A 14,465-nucleotide genomic window follows, 5' to 3' on the forward strand; every position below is an offset into this window, starting at 1 on the left:
GTCTGTTGATTTCTTGTTAGGCTTCCTGGTAAAACCGGAAGTTCTAGTTTTTGTACGGTGGCGCTGCAAGGTGTGCCCCAGCGTGTTGCACGTGACGTGCTTAGTGTTTGGTGCGGCGCGTTTTTGCGTCAACACGGTGTCCAGGTTTTAAGTCTGTTATGTAGAGTAGGGTTCACCTAGAAATGTTTTGGATTCAGTTACTACCCCTGAAATCTAAAATATTCAGCTCGTTAGCTCATTTCTGAAGAAATAATGGTACTATATGCGTTTTTAAAATGACATTTAGGACAAGATTAGCTTAAAAATGAAATAATGTTTGGCTTATTGTCTCGTTTTTAAGAAATAATAGTACTATATCTGATTTTAAAAGATATGAAATTTAGGATAACACGATTAACTTAAATTCTACTATTCATTTTGACCCAAACCATATATAGTAGGAATGGAGCTAATAGTTGAAATGTGGTGAAAGTGGATCAGAATCACTAGGAACCACCGTTTGCCTGACGTTTCCCTGGTTTCTCATTTGAATCACATAAATTGGCATGGATTCTGGGGGCTTTGTAACCATTTTCTGACCGGTTTTGGATTTTTCCCGGCTAAAATATGAAACGGTTGGAAAAGACGGGAATCGGGACAGGAATTTCCCGCCCATTTTCACACCAACTTACATTGTTCCGGAACTACAGGTCTACAGCACAGCTACATCTCGTAGTTGGACACCTTTGTTCTTTCGATAGCAAAATCAACATGCAAAACATACAACTACAAAATATGCAGGTCAATATAACCACCAGCAATGCCAAACTGGGCAAGCAAGTCAACAGTTGTAGCTCTTACATGATCAGCATGGAACCAACTGAATCATTGCTTGATGCATTTTTTTCCTTGGTCATCATAATGTAGGTTCTAAACTTACGCTTTATTCTTGCAATACCTCTATTGCAAACAAGAATGAACACTATATAGCATGTCAATCTAATCCTCCATGTGCAGACAAGTTGGCGAAATCTAACAATACAACAGCAAAGTTCCATGAGTGCAAAACCAGGCAGTTATCTCAAAACATTTTTTCACTCAGCCCTGAGAAAATCTTTGGGCGAATATTTATCACAGCCGTTTCTTCGCCATTAACCTGAAAAAAGTAAACTGTCACATCCAACACTAGTCAATTTGTTTAGTTTTCATGGAAGCAAGTATTCTCAGTATAAGACACAAGAACATGAAACTATGAAAGTCCATTTTAACTCTATTTTAGTTGAGCAGGTGTCGTGTTCAATGTATGCATGGTATACTTGACTACTTGTGATATGGAATGCGACTTTTTCTTCAAGGAGAACAATGAACAAACAGAATGCATTTAAATAGTTACTAGAATCACATATTGGTATCTGTATCTTACATGTTAAGTATTTAACCCTCAATGATTGCAAGATTGAAATGAAATGGTAATTGGAACCTTCTAGGTGTATTTCGCTGCTATTTCACGCATTAGGCTTTCAGGAGCTGCAGAGAAAAAAGATAGTCAGAGATAGAAACATTTGGCATATAAAGGATTAAGGACAATAGCTTAGAAGAACATGACACCTTCTATACCACCGGTGAAATGTTCAAATTGACCCATGGCTTGTCTAATAAACATTTCCACACCACTAACAACTTTAACTCCACATTCTTCTGCCTCTCGTAGAAGCCGAGTAACCTTTGGGGCATATACAGCATCAAATACTACATCGTAGAAACTCAATGCTTTCTGCAAATTTAGGAGAACTGATCAGACATACTTTGGCATTACATAGGTGTACCAAGGTTTATGTGAATGTTGGAGTAAGAGAGGGGAAAAAATGGACGTCTTTAATTTGCGCGAGACCAATAGAATTATGGCTGCATGTTGCACAAACTCAGACCTTCAGATAAACAATATGTTGTTCTGATCAGTTGCAGAACCTGCTCTATTAGATACATTTGCAATTTTTCTTCACAGATGTGCTCGAAAAAAAATCCTTCAGTTGAATTCAATTGACCATATTATAAGAGACAGCAGTTTAGGTTTGCAATGTCATGTTTCTTTAGATGGCTAGCCTTGCTAATGGAGGAGACAATTGGACTCTCAAAAACAAAAGGAAACTTTGGCTGGGCAAGCTGAGGTCAGGGAACCAAAGACACTTCTTGATTACTCTCTAGTAACAAATAAGTGGCCTTTTGGGTTCCGCGCAGACAACCATTTCAAACATAAGTTATAAATTACTTTTTATGTATTGGTTTAGTTATTTGAAGATGTTACTGAGTATATTTGTCTCGAGAAAGTAGTTTCAAAAAAGCATATTTATGCAATGTTTTATTAATATATCATGACAAAAAATACTAGTCGAAGTACTGTTTTGAAGATGGTGACACCATGTCCATGTCTAAAACGTTCAATTACTTGTGACTTGAGGGATTACTAATCTTGAAAGGCAAGGAGAGGCATGAGGACAAGGCATTCCTTTATTTGTTGCAAGAACAAGATACATAATTAGTTTTAACTGTATGTGGCATATGTGGTTATCACTAAAATCAAATCAATTTTGCTTCTCTTTAAGTGTAATACCGCTTTGAAGAATATAGGGCTGCAAAAGTTTGTTGTCTAGAGAAACTAAAGTAGACAGTACATGGATAGGTTATAAATGCACACCTTTCTCTTTTTCAAAATACTGAAAGGTTCTAGAGGCTTAGCCTGGATCCCCTAGACCTAACAGCTTTCAGACAACTTTTAGTAGAAGATGCTACAATTAAATACAGATAGCACTAATATGAATGAATAAAAGATTTTTATCAATAGTGGCAAAACAAAATTATGACCTGTAATATCATAAGCTACTCATGTATTCTAAGATGAAACACGAACAGCACTGTTATTCATGTATTTAGAATTCCAACACACTCCAAACAGAAATTTTGACACTACAATGGAAGGCTATTATTATTTATTCTTGTAAGAAAAACACAGACAAGAAAACAACAGATTTCTATGATCAATCGTTTTGAGATAGAGAAAATGGCACTCCAATTATGTGCGAGTGTTTGTGAGATAGAGGGAGAAAGAGAGAGAAAGGAAGCGTGTGGGGGAGCACCTTTGGAATAGGAGTCCCATCAATATTTGGCTGCATCCCCAATGATGTTGCATTGGCAAGGATCATCCCTTCTTCAGGCCTGAAAGTTTCCAAGTCTGCTAATCTCAGGGCCTGACCGCCAATTGCATTGGCAAGACTCACTGCCTTTTCTGGATACACGAAAATAAAAATTTTCACATTACTCAAGGATTTAAAATATAACCATCATTCATCTACACGCACATGTAAATCCAGCATGAATCAACAACTGAAGAGGGAAAAAATACAATCAACTTAAACAGCAGCAGTGTAGGTTGCCAATGTAGAAAGCATTGCACAAATAAAATAATCTAAATAGAATAAAATGATTTTCTTAGTGCAGTGTTGACAACTGGATGCCTGTATAAGTCATATAACTATGCCACCAGAGCAAGGCAGTCAAATTGATTACTTAATGAGCACATGTTTCGGGTCACAAGCATAGTGGATGGTCAGGGTCTCAAAAGGCCTCAATCTATCATCATTTTAGGCGCATGGTCAATTTGGAATAACCATAATCACTGCATGATCGATGGAATTCTTCCTAACCTGAATGCAGTTCTGTTACTTGTTAGAGAGAAGTTGCACTTAATGGAGTTTGGCCGGGGCTCGAGGTACATTTCACCTCCTTGCGTCAGCGCCAGACAACAGCTAGGACTCTGGTTGAGGTCGGGTTTTGTATGTGTTAAAAGGCATGTGTGTGTAAGCTTATTGTATGGTCAGAGTGTGTGGTGGCTGCACGGGTTCTAAACCCTTTCTTTTTCTTAATATAATGATCGCAGCTCTCCTGCGTGTTCGAGAAAATAAATTGACAATATATGCAACAGTAGCCACACTGGATGTCAGAGGCAGAAGTAGCCCCTGCCATCGAGGACAGTGGCAGCGGTTGCTAATGAGGGGCAGTGGGCAGAAGGAGAGCACAGGCAGCCAAAACAGAGGACTACGCAGTCCCATTCATGCCCCTTGCCCGAAGAGGAGTCTCCTCAGCACGCAGCTCTGGCATCGCCTCATCTAGAAACAGGCGAGGTCGATGTGTCAGGAGCTGGGACCTGACAACCTCAAACTCAGGATGGAGGCGGGAGAGGAACTCGTGTAGGCGTAGAGTCTCCCACTGGCCCTGGTGCCGATCGCAGCACTTGCAAGTGCCACCAACATAGGACTCCGCATCCATGATGTCCAGATGATGCCCGTCGGCGGACAGCTGGCGGTAGAACTCCACTATAGAGTCATACTGGCGGAGCGACTGAGCCTCCTCGACCACAGCGAGGTACAACGCCACATTACGTATCTCGTAATTGATTGTGGCCGAGGTGAGCCCACATCAGGTGAAAAGTGGATAGGCCACGAAGAGACAGGGAGATGTCAACCTCCATGCTCACAAGCAGGATGGCCTTGGCACAGGCCTCCTCATCCAGCCAGGTCACCTGTATGTCAAGTTCTGACTGGTAGGTCTCCATCTCAGCCTCAAACGCTTCTAGGAAAGGCTTCTTGACCGCGTTGGTTGCATCTAGTGCGTAGGTGAGCGGATTGGGAAGAGGGCAAGTTGACGGACAAGGCCGCTCACCCGTGAGGTAACACCATAGTTGTTGCCCGCCCATGTGGGTCTCCATGTGAAAAGCAAACTCGCCCCAATTTTTTCTCGAACGCGCAGGAGAGCTGCACATCAATATATTAAGAAGAAAGAGAGGGGTAAAAAAAAACCCCCGGGTGATACAGTTAGGGGTCTGTATCATGCCCTTACATAGGACACCTGTAGAAACTTACAGATAGAAACAAACAGGGTGAGACCTAACCACCTAAGAAACAACCTAACCCACCCGATGTTCCTGGGCAAGGAGGTATGACCACTCCTTGGTGCCATTGAACACAACTGGAAACGAAGGAACGACTATAGAACCCAGCAGGCCAAGAGAAGCGATGACACTTGCGGTGCTCTATCTCTCTCTTTCTATCTTTATTTTTGTTTTGTTTTTTTTTTACAGAGAAAGAAGAAGAGTGCTGCGAGGCCACAGCGGACGGCAGGGGGTCGGACGCTCGTGGGCGGCCGCAAGCCGCAAGGCGCACAGGGGAGCCAGCATGCGGGGTGGCAGGGCGGGGTGGGGACACAAGCTGCGCAGGCACACAAGGGCGCGAGCGCATGCAGAGGAAGAAGGGAGGGAGAAAGAGGTGGTGGAGCTGCATTCGCCGGCTAGCTCACAGCGACTGGCTGACGGCTCACTGGCGGTGGCAGGATGGAAACCCTAGGCTCTGATACAGTGTTAGAAATGAGCAACCTATTACCATGCCCAAACGGTAGATATGAAGATGCACAAAGTGCAGATAGCACCCTACACTAGTGAATTACAGAATGTATATAAATCTAACACTAACAATCTGATAAATAACAAATATCTAATGATAAATGCTGCCAGCTGATGTTGTGTGATATCTTCCCACATGCATGTGCTATTGTTGCCACATTACTGATGTTGTTGCCCATTAGCAATCACGGTGTAAAAACAAGAAACAAATCTATTGTTTTTGTCTGCAGTTACTGCTGCACCCAATCGTTTTGCACAGATTCTGCTGTTTCTGGCTACAAACAAAAGCCCCCTGCTAAATGCTAAGAAACAATTGATGATAAAACAATATTACTATGTAGACTAGAACAAAACCAAATGTTCGAGGACATGAGAGAGAACAAGATCTTGGCATAAAAACAGAAAAAAACCTTGACCCTCGCCATGATATTCATTTACTACCAATGAGGATTCACAACCTCATGATAGCATGACCAAAATGAAATGGAAAATTATATCTTCCCAAAACATACGCATCTTTTTTTGTTGGTTTAGGGGCATAATGCATGTAGTTATGTTTCATCAATATAAATGTCTCCTTGCTGATCTCGATTGAGGATGGATTACATGATAGCAAATGTGTAGCAGCTAAATAACATCAAACATCATGTATTATAGAAATAGAGATCTTACCATAGGTACGATTTGCTACAACTACCCTTGCACCCTTCTCCTTTGCCCCATAAGCAATTGCCTTACCAGCACCTCCAGCACCTACAACAACAATAAGCCTACCAGCCAACGGTGAGATGGCAGCAACCTTGGACCCTGGACCTGTGAAAACAGAAAGTGTCTGATATTTTTTCCATGGCACACAACTGTGTAAAGAGAGCAGGTAATTGTTACAACCTCCAATGCCATCCTCAATAGCAGATATTGCTCCAATGTAGTCTGTATTGTACCCCACTAATTTGCCATCAGGTCTTCTAATTATAGTGTTTATCGCTCCTATTGACTGCATATTTAACGAACAAAAATAGCATTTCAAACAAATCAAGAATGGTACGAATAAGAACTTCAAGATTGTACACTACATCCAGTTACCTTAGCAACTGGATCATGTTCATGGCAGCACTGTACAGCATCCACTTTGAAAGGAAGAGAGCAACTGCAAAATAAAATCATATAGAGTGAACTAAGGATATTTTGCTTTTAAAAATCGATCAATAAGCAAGACGAAAATGACTAATAGCAGATTGATAACAGAACAGCCAGTTTTTGCTCCTCCATGGACCAGTAATGTTAATTAAGCCCTAAAGTAATGTCTATTTTGGTTCACTCCTAAATAATTTTGCCAAATCATACGAGTGTATTATGTGTGTCAGAAAAATCTTAACTTGAAATAGAAAGGGAAAAAGGTAGCAACATTTTACAGAAGAAACATATATCTTGCTGCTATCATGCAAACTGATGAGATTGGAATATTATGATTCCAATTTAAAGAGACATTTTCACATTAGGTTATGGATCCTTTACATAGGCTTTTGTGATCTATGAGCTACTGCTAATGAAATTATCATCCAGGTGGTCCTCAAATCCACTTAAATCTAGTCTGTCCAAATCATTGTTTCCACTCCAAGTGATCTACCAACTAGTAAAAGATGTAATACAAATCTGATATTTTGGCAGAACCAGATTAGTACCTAAATCCTGAAAAGTCTGGAGATGAATATGTCTCGAGAAAACTAGCAAGATTATCTCCAAGAAGTGGAAGATAAACAGCATTATATCCAGTGTATTGAAGGCATTTATTGTGCAGAATTGGGCTCTTGCTCTGCTTTACTGGGTTGGCTATAAGACCAAGAACCATTGTATCAGGTCCTATGCGCCTTATATTGTAAACGTCCAGTAATTCTTCAACTGTTGGTTGTCCAGATGCTGATGTTTTTGCAGCATTTAGTATCCCAAATGTCAGATATCCACCAAACTTGGGCGCTAACACCCTTGACATTAAACCTCTTTCACTCATTACGAGTCCAATCATAGGCACCTGTCATTTTCTATTGGTCAGTCAAATGGAAGTTAATCCAATATGCCATGACAAAGAACAATTCTAATAATAGAAGCAAAAGTCAGATGAATGTGAAATATGCATACTACCTTTGGAATCACGTGCAGTTTTCCTATGTAAAACATAAATGAATAAGCTAGCAGAAGAGCCCAACTTAAACCAACTGCTAAACTGTTACCAGACAAGTCCAGGAAAACAAAAAAAAAAAATCGAAAAGAAAAAAGTTCAATAAGAAAGATGCATCCATTGAAACAATGTTTCAGAACAAGATTCATTTAAAATTAGAATTGCAAGAATCATGGCTGAAGACTCAGACCTGAACTTTGACTCAGTGCATACAAGAAATAATTCAAAATCAACACCTCGCACACATCTTTAAAATACGATTAAGACCTATCATGCAGCTGCTGTCCAACTAATGGACTTGCAATGGCCAATACTTAGCTGCAGAAAACAATGGCAGAGGCATTTCAACTCAATCTGAGCAACATTGGCATCAACAATTAGACTGAATCTCAGTACACCCCAAAACAGATTATGAAGTACAATAATTCAGTATTAATTCATAGCTACTATAATTCTGACATTTTCTGACAAAGCAGAGCAGTACGAGGAAAATCCAAATTGTCTACAATGTATATTTGGTTTCCTTTGCACCAAGGCATACAATTTTGATTTATTCCGTATCCAAGTTGGACAGGACATTTCAAGTAACAAAAACAGAGATGGAGTTCAAGGTCTACAATACACACCAACATCTATGAGTAGTACCAACTTCGGTATTCCAGACAGAGCCCAAGCTCACAAAATACTGAATTTAGCAAAAGGAAGGGAAGGATTAAGACCCTATTGAATGTAGTTTTCCACCTTAAAGTAGGAATCATGAAAATGTAGTTTTCCACCTTAAAGTAGGAATCATGAAAGAAAAGTATCTTAGCAGAACATGTCTGTGCTTCTATTTATGTGGATATGAAACAAACTGCTTCACTATTTTGACTACTTTGGTGCATGCGACCATATATCAGACTAGTAGTTGATAAAACCTAGTCCTAGAGCTAGCTGTCCACGTGCATTATACAAACAGGTGCCATGAACAATATTATGTATCAGGAAAATAGGTTTGTAGATTCAAGTTATAGCGAATAGAAGTCTAATAGTTTGGTTGTCATAGGAATTATTGTTCTTTTTGAAGTTATTGAAATGTTTGGAAAAAAATAACATTTTCAAGTATTTTAACCATTTCTCAACCACTGGTTTGCAAACCTTAGAGCTGTGGTTAATCAACTATGCAAGCTTTTTTGCTACCTCTTTCATATGGCCCAGCTAGCTATATTGGTATTGGTTCTAAAGAAACTCATCAGACACCAAGATTTGGCCACAGTGAAGGATGAATTTCCAATAAGTTGATCAACCTCAATGGTAGCAGTGTGGCCGGGGGTGGAGCCTACTGGAGGCCAAACAGGACACTGCCCCGCTACCCCACCCACCCACCCACCCACCCACCACCACCACGCGTACGAGCGCGACTCAGCAAGATTATTGTGCCCTGAGTTCCTTGAAGGACTAGCCAAAGCCTGCATTCTCGCTCAATAAACTGCCATTATACGACCTGATGTGGTTAATCAATATCAAACAAGCAGGCCAGGAAGACCACATGACCATGAGGTGCTGCGCACAACTGCACGCAACGGCAGCAAGATCACGCCCTCCGCCCGAGCGCAGCCTCGTCTGCAGCAAACACCAGATGCGGCACTCCTTGCTCACTCACCGGGAGCACCCATGCACTCTCTGTCCTAATTCCTTGTACTAGTGCCGTGGCGATTCTCCAAAAATTTAATAGCTTCTTGTGCTGATGCTGTACATAGTAGAAATTGAATCCTATAGCAGTATATTAAAATATGGTCAGTAGTGGTTTTGTAAGCAAATAACGCTCCCTAGCGCTTGTGTAGTTGTTCATAGACAACTCCCTCCACCACTACTCCAGATTTCAGGTGAAGCTCCGCCACTAAGTGTGGCACTAAGAATGCACACCATGAAATCAAAGATGCATAACACTATGCAAACTAATGGGAGGAAAAACTGAAATACATTTCAGTCTGGAAAACACTTACTTGGCAGTGAACCATCACTTGGAACATCCGTGATACATCGACAATATCCTTAGCAGTTGTTGCAACTTTCACTATGTCAGCTCCAACTGCTTGTATTACAGCCACAAGATTTGCAAGCTCCTCACAGGATGGAGTATATTCATAATTATGTGAAGAAACGATAAGTTTACATTTCTCTGGCTTATTGCCAGAAATAAAGCTCATAAATTTGTCGGCGACCTGCAAACAAATAAGTTTGTCACAATAGTAGCTATATTACCTACTGATATACAAGCAATGAAAAAACATCAGGAAAAACATTCAGAAATTGAGTTATCTGAGGGTGAATGTTTAATGCAAATCGCTCCTATAGTCTTGAACATAAATGAATGTGCCATTCAATATGCTGAGGTTTTTTTAAGACAGTCCTGACCTAAATAGATACTACATCAGCAATAAATTGTCTACAGAATCCCAATGTAGTGTAGTAATGAATGTTTTCCAGACTACTGGTTCAAAAACAACTAACGAAGCAAATACCACTAGCAATACCTAGTATCATCATTATAAGGATAAAAAGTAGAAAACCTCTAATGCATTTCTTAAAGTGAGAAGTATATCGTCACCATTCTGTACAAGCCTCATCCTTCTGACAATGATAATCAGCATTGCGGCAAAACATCAACAAAGTTTCACCAAATCAAGCACATGCACCATATAGATGCTAAGGATGCCATTTGAGTGTTGGGGACGCCCCTGGCCCTGACCTTTCACCTGTTCTTTTAGCCAGTCTCCTCTTTACTCTACTTGTTTTTCTTCAGTGCGACCAGCAAGCTATTTCCATTGCCCACTCACCACGCTTAGCATGCATTACCCAGAACATTACGGCTACCCCATAGTACTGCTTCAGCTGCCATCACTTGTGGCCTGTGGCATCTTCACCACCTCATCTTTTCCCATGCTAACTCTACCAAACTGAATTAACTAGTTATGCTCATTTGCAGCGTGCCCCAACCCTGCCTACTATCCAGAGGCAAGCCAGTGTCAAGCAACATCTTTGTTGTTTGGAAACTCCGAAACTCTAGACTCTAACCCTAACTTGCCATCCCTGAGACCAAAAGCTTCCCATTGCCCGTAATCATTGAAGGTAAGGTGTTAACATGAGCAATAACTTCTGTGTACTGGGTAATATGTTAACATGAGCATTGTTCACACCAATTTCCCTTTTTTTCAGTTTCCCTTGCTACATATTATCTAAATTTACTATTTAATAATTCTTATTCTGACCAAGACCAAGTGACTACAAGACACAACTAAAGCATATCGAAACAATTGAAAATGGATTTAAAGTAAATGAAATGGTTTGTCTGCTAGGGAAATGTATTCATAGTGTATGACAAGTGCATATTTGGCATTCCTATTGGGAACACCCCATTTGTCATTTGTGGTAGTGCATAATGTACTATACCACAAATGCCAAGAACAGTTGTAGGATGTTATACATGTAATTTTGTACCCAATTGCATAGTTTCAAGTTCCACCTTTGTCCAAGCAGTTCAAAAAGCATAACAGATTTGACTGTAGAATCAAACGAACCTTCAATTCAACATCAACATAGTCTACACCTAGTTCCATTGCTAAACGTAGTGTCTCAAATCTTGTGGCGTCATCACCTTCATATTGGCCTCCTTCCCAGGTAGGTCTGTGAACAAAGAAACAGATGAGTACATCATTCACGCAAGGTAAAATGGTGTTTGCTGCTATACAGAAATTATACATAATACAACTAACTACTACAAAGAACTGAAATGTTTTATCAGGCTTCCACAAAGAGATCTGTTCTTCAATAAGCTGCTCAACAAGTATTTTGAGCATAAAATTCAAAATATTAATATAAGAAATTGAAGGAAGCATAGAATTCAAAAAAAAATTCTGCTAGGACCATTTCTCCTTACACTATGGTGACTACATAACCAGATTCATTTATCTAAGCGTAGAAACATAAATGAGCTACCTCACCATTATGGCTGATTGTACGTGAAAAGTGTTGTGCATGCATAGCAATGATTATGAATGTAGGAAGGTTTTCCTTGCCTCAACAAGAATATTGACCTTTAGAAATAATTAATTAGTTTTCAAGGACAGTTAGCTATGTCATTATTTTGATCAATTCCTTGAATAAGTATGGCCCTCACAGCAATTTAATGTAAATCGATTAACAAACCATAATTGCCAAGTTAGCCTTTTAATTTTTTTTAAAAAGGCAAACTGAATGGAATTAACTCGTAAATGATTATAAAAAAAATAAGAAATCACTTATTCAATGCTTTCTTAATTTTCAAAAAAATAACTTTAGAAAAAACATCTTGACGTGGGCAAACTACCATAGACCAAAAGAAAAATTGAGCCCATAAGTGGGATTAGCTCTAGCTGATAGTAAAGACCACTGCCCATGCAAGAATATTATATGCCACATGTAATAATGTCTTACCACCTGCTTAGCATTCAAAAAAAATTGTTTAAAATTTAAGGAATGCATAAAAACTGGAACAATACAAGCAACATAATTAGGCAAAGGGCTCTGGACATGATGGACAATAATGTTGCAGTAGATAATTGACAGCATGACCACTCCTCTCCACATCGACTAAAGCTGTTGGCGGCTTGTTTTACGCACAGGTGGCTGTGTTTTGCTGACACCTCAGGGTTAAAGATTCCCATTCCTTATGGTACAATGAGCAATGGGTGAGCAACTGTCTCGCATGGAGACAAAGCAATTCAGATTTTTTTAAGTATCTGTAAAATTATTCCTAACTCACACGTCAATTTATGCAACTTTCTTCATCTGCTTTATGATGGCTTTAGCTTTTTCAACCCATGGTCATGTAGTATACAGCCATGTGCCAACATGATCTTTGAACATGACATTTTCCTTAAACACAACGAGGACTGAGAGGCTAGTTCTGACCTGTGAGTAGTAGTAATGTCAAATCTTAAACAGTATCATGTCATCATGTGGATGTTGCAAAAATGATTCATGTGGAATGCTTGGCAACTTGTGTCAATGGTGAGAAACAGAAGCTTAGCAGCGATTTTTAAGCTTAATATTTTTATATCGTTTAGTCAGTAGACTGTGAATTCAACAGCTCATTTGTGCACAAAACAAGAATCAACAAGTAGACAATGTGGCACCCAACTTCTTAGTAATCGTGTGTACTCCAGGACAGCAACCCTCTTTCTGACTAATGATAGTTAAGCTCCTGTCTGGCGTGAAAGGAAGCAAGTGCCCAAACAAGGCCAAATGTGCAAATTGGCAGTTAAAGGGGTCTAATGCTCAACATCCTCAAGGATACACATACCAGCAAATTTTAAAGACGTCAGGGGCTTATATTTAAAATATCCACTCAGAAATCACAAAGGGGCAGCTCTTGTTTTCATATTTCATCCCACCGTACCGTTCGATCCGTCAAAACAGCGTCCCAAGCAAGCTAATCTTAAGCGGCGACAGACGTAATGCGATTGGCTAGACTCGACGGTGACGCGCAACGATACAAATGAAGTGCCGTGCCGTGCCGTGCCGAGTCGAAAGGTAGAACCTCGCGGGCACGGGCACGCCCAGATGGATCCCCGCACGAGTAACCGCGCACGCGCTTCGGATATCCTGAAGTGGCGGCGGAATCTAAGGAACGAACCGAACCCGAGCGCAGAAGCCATGACCGGGAAGCAGAGGGGGAGTGGGCGGGCGAGGGGGCGCCGAACGAACCGGTAGGTGACGAGGGCCGGGAGCGGGCAGCCGCGGAGCAGTTGCGGAAGGTGCTCGCGCGGGCGGAACCCCTGGATGAAGTCGAGTCGGATCTCGACAAGGTCGCCGCCCGCGGCCGCGGCGGCCGCCGCGTCGGCCACCATCTCCTCCACCGTCCGCGCCACCAGCGGCACGCACACCAGCGTCATCTCCGATCTTGGGCCCTGCTACCAGCTGGCTCCCTGCGGATGCGCGCAATCGGCAATGGCCGCCGCCGGGGACTGGGGTTGGTGGTCTGCTGGCGGGGGTGGGTGGGGGCTGTGAAGCCTGGAGATGAGGCTGGCCTGGGTTGGTGGCGGGCGCAGGTCAGCACTCAGCAATATTGAGTGGGAGGGTGGGCCGAAGCGGTTTGGTGGAAAGTTGAATTTTGCCGTTAGGACCTAGGGAAGCGGCCGCCAGCAGCCGGCGTCATCGGTTAGATTTCAGGGAAGATACTCTTCTGTCTTGTAAGTCTTGTAGAAGAGAATTGTCAAGGGCTCGGTACAATCATCAATAATACTTTCTCCGTTTAAAACTTCCTCATCGTGCGGAAATTCAGAAAATAGCACTAGTTTCTCTGGGTGTTTAGAAAATAGCACTTGAAATATATCAATTCAGAGAACAACAATAGTTCCACCAAACCAATCTCTAAAACACACTACATCTACTTTTCTCGCTCTTATATTTGATTCTGATTTTTTTAACTTACAAATTGATCAAATTACCTCTGCTACATTTTAAGTATGCTGGGCACCCTTTCTAGTCTGTCCCTTCCATCCAGATTGAACAAATAAATAATAAGATTTTCACCAAATAGCATGTTGTTTATTATATATTACAGATCCACTTTATCTTACATTGGATGGCAGCTTACATAGGTACATATTTATAACCAAGTTTGACATTGGCGAATCTTAAAAGAACTACTATAAGTTGCATGGACAGCAAAATATCACACAATTCCCATGCATCAGTATAACTGTATAACTAAGTTTGGAATTCAGACATCTCCCAAGAGCTACTAAGTTGCACGGATCACAAAATTAAAATGTTGAACTAGGTACCCACCAGCATTTTAGGGGTTGAAGTGGTTAGCAGCAGCAGCCACCCATG

At 41.0% G+C, this 14,465-nt stretch overlaps 1 protein-coding gene across 2 annotated transcripts; it reads right to left on the reverse strand.

The window, feature by feature from the left end:
• Nucleotides 1-712: 712 nt before the first annotated feature.
• LOC112893701 (bifunctional 3-dehydroquinate dehydratase/shikimate dehydrogenase, chloroplastic-like) lies at nt 713-13,739 on the reverse strand. 2 transcript variants are annotated; one of them, XR_003228892.1, is made up of 11 exons: nt 13,335-13,719; nt 11,168-11,273; nt 9,593-9,811; nt 7,114-7,460; nt 6,515-6,578; nt 6,320-6,425; nt 6,104-6,244; nt 3,114-3,262; nt 1,588-1,753; nt 1,403-1,506; nt 713-1,135 (listed from the first exon to the last, which is right to left on the reverse strand). XR_003228892.1 is itself a non-coding variant. In XM_025961162.1 (11 exons), exons 1-10 carry the CDS (start codon nt 13,520-13,522, stop codon nt 1,463-1,465), a joined length of 1,530 nt encoding a protein of 509 aa, XP_025816947.1. In that variant the 5' UTR covers nt 13,523-13,739; the 3' UTR covers nt 713-1,135; nt 1,460-1,462. The 2 variants fall into 2 exon arrangements, 1 of the variants encoding a protein (XP_025816947.1); XM_025961162.1 differs by having other exon boundaries at nt 1,460-1,506; nt 13,335-13,739.
• Nucleotides 13,740-14,465: the final 726 nt, after the last annotated feature.

This window comes from Panicum hallii, chromosome 5 (genome assembly GCF_002211085.1).
Source record: "Panicum hallii strain FIL2 chromosome 5, PHallii_v3.1, whole genome shotgun sequence".
NCBI classification, from domain to species: Eukaryota; Viridiplantae; Streptophyta; class Magnoliopsida; order Poales; family Poaceae; genus Panicum; species Panicum hallii.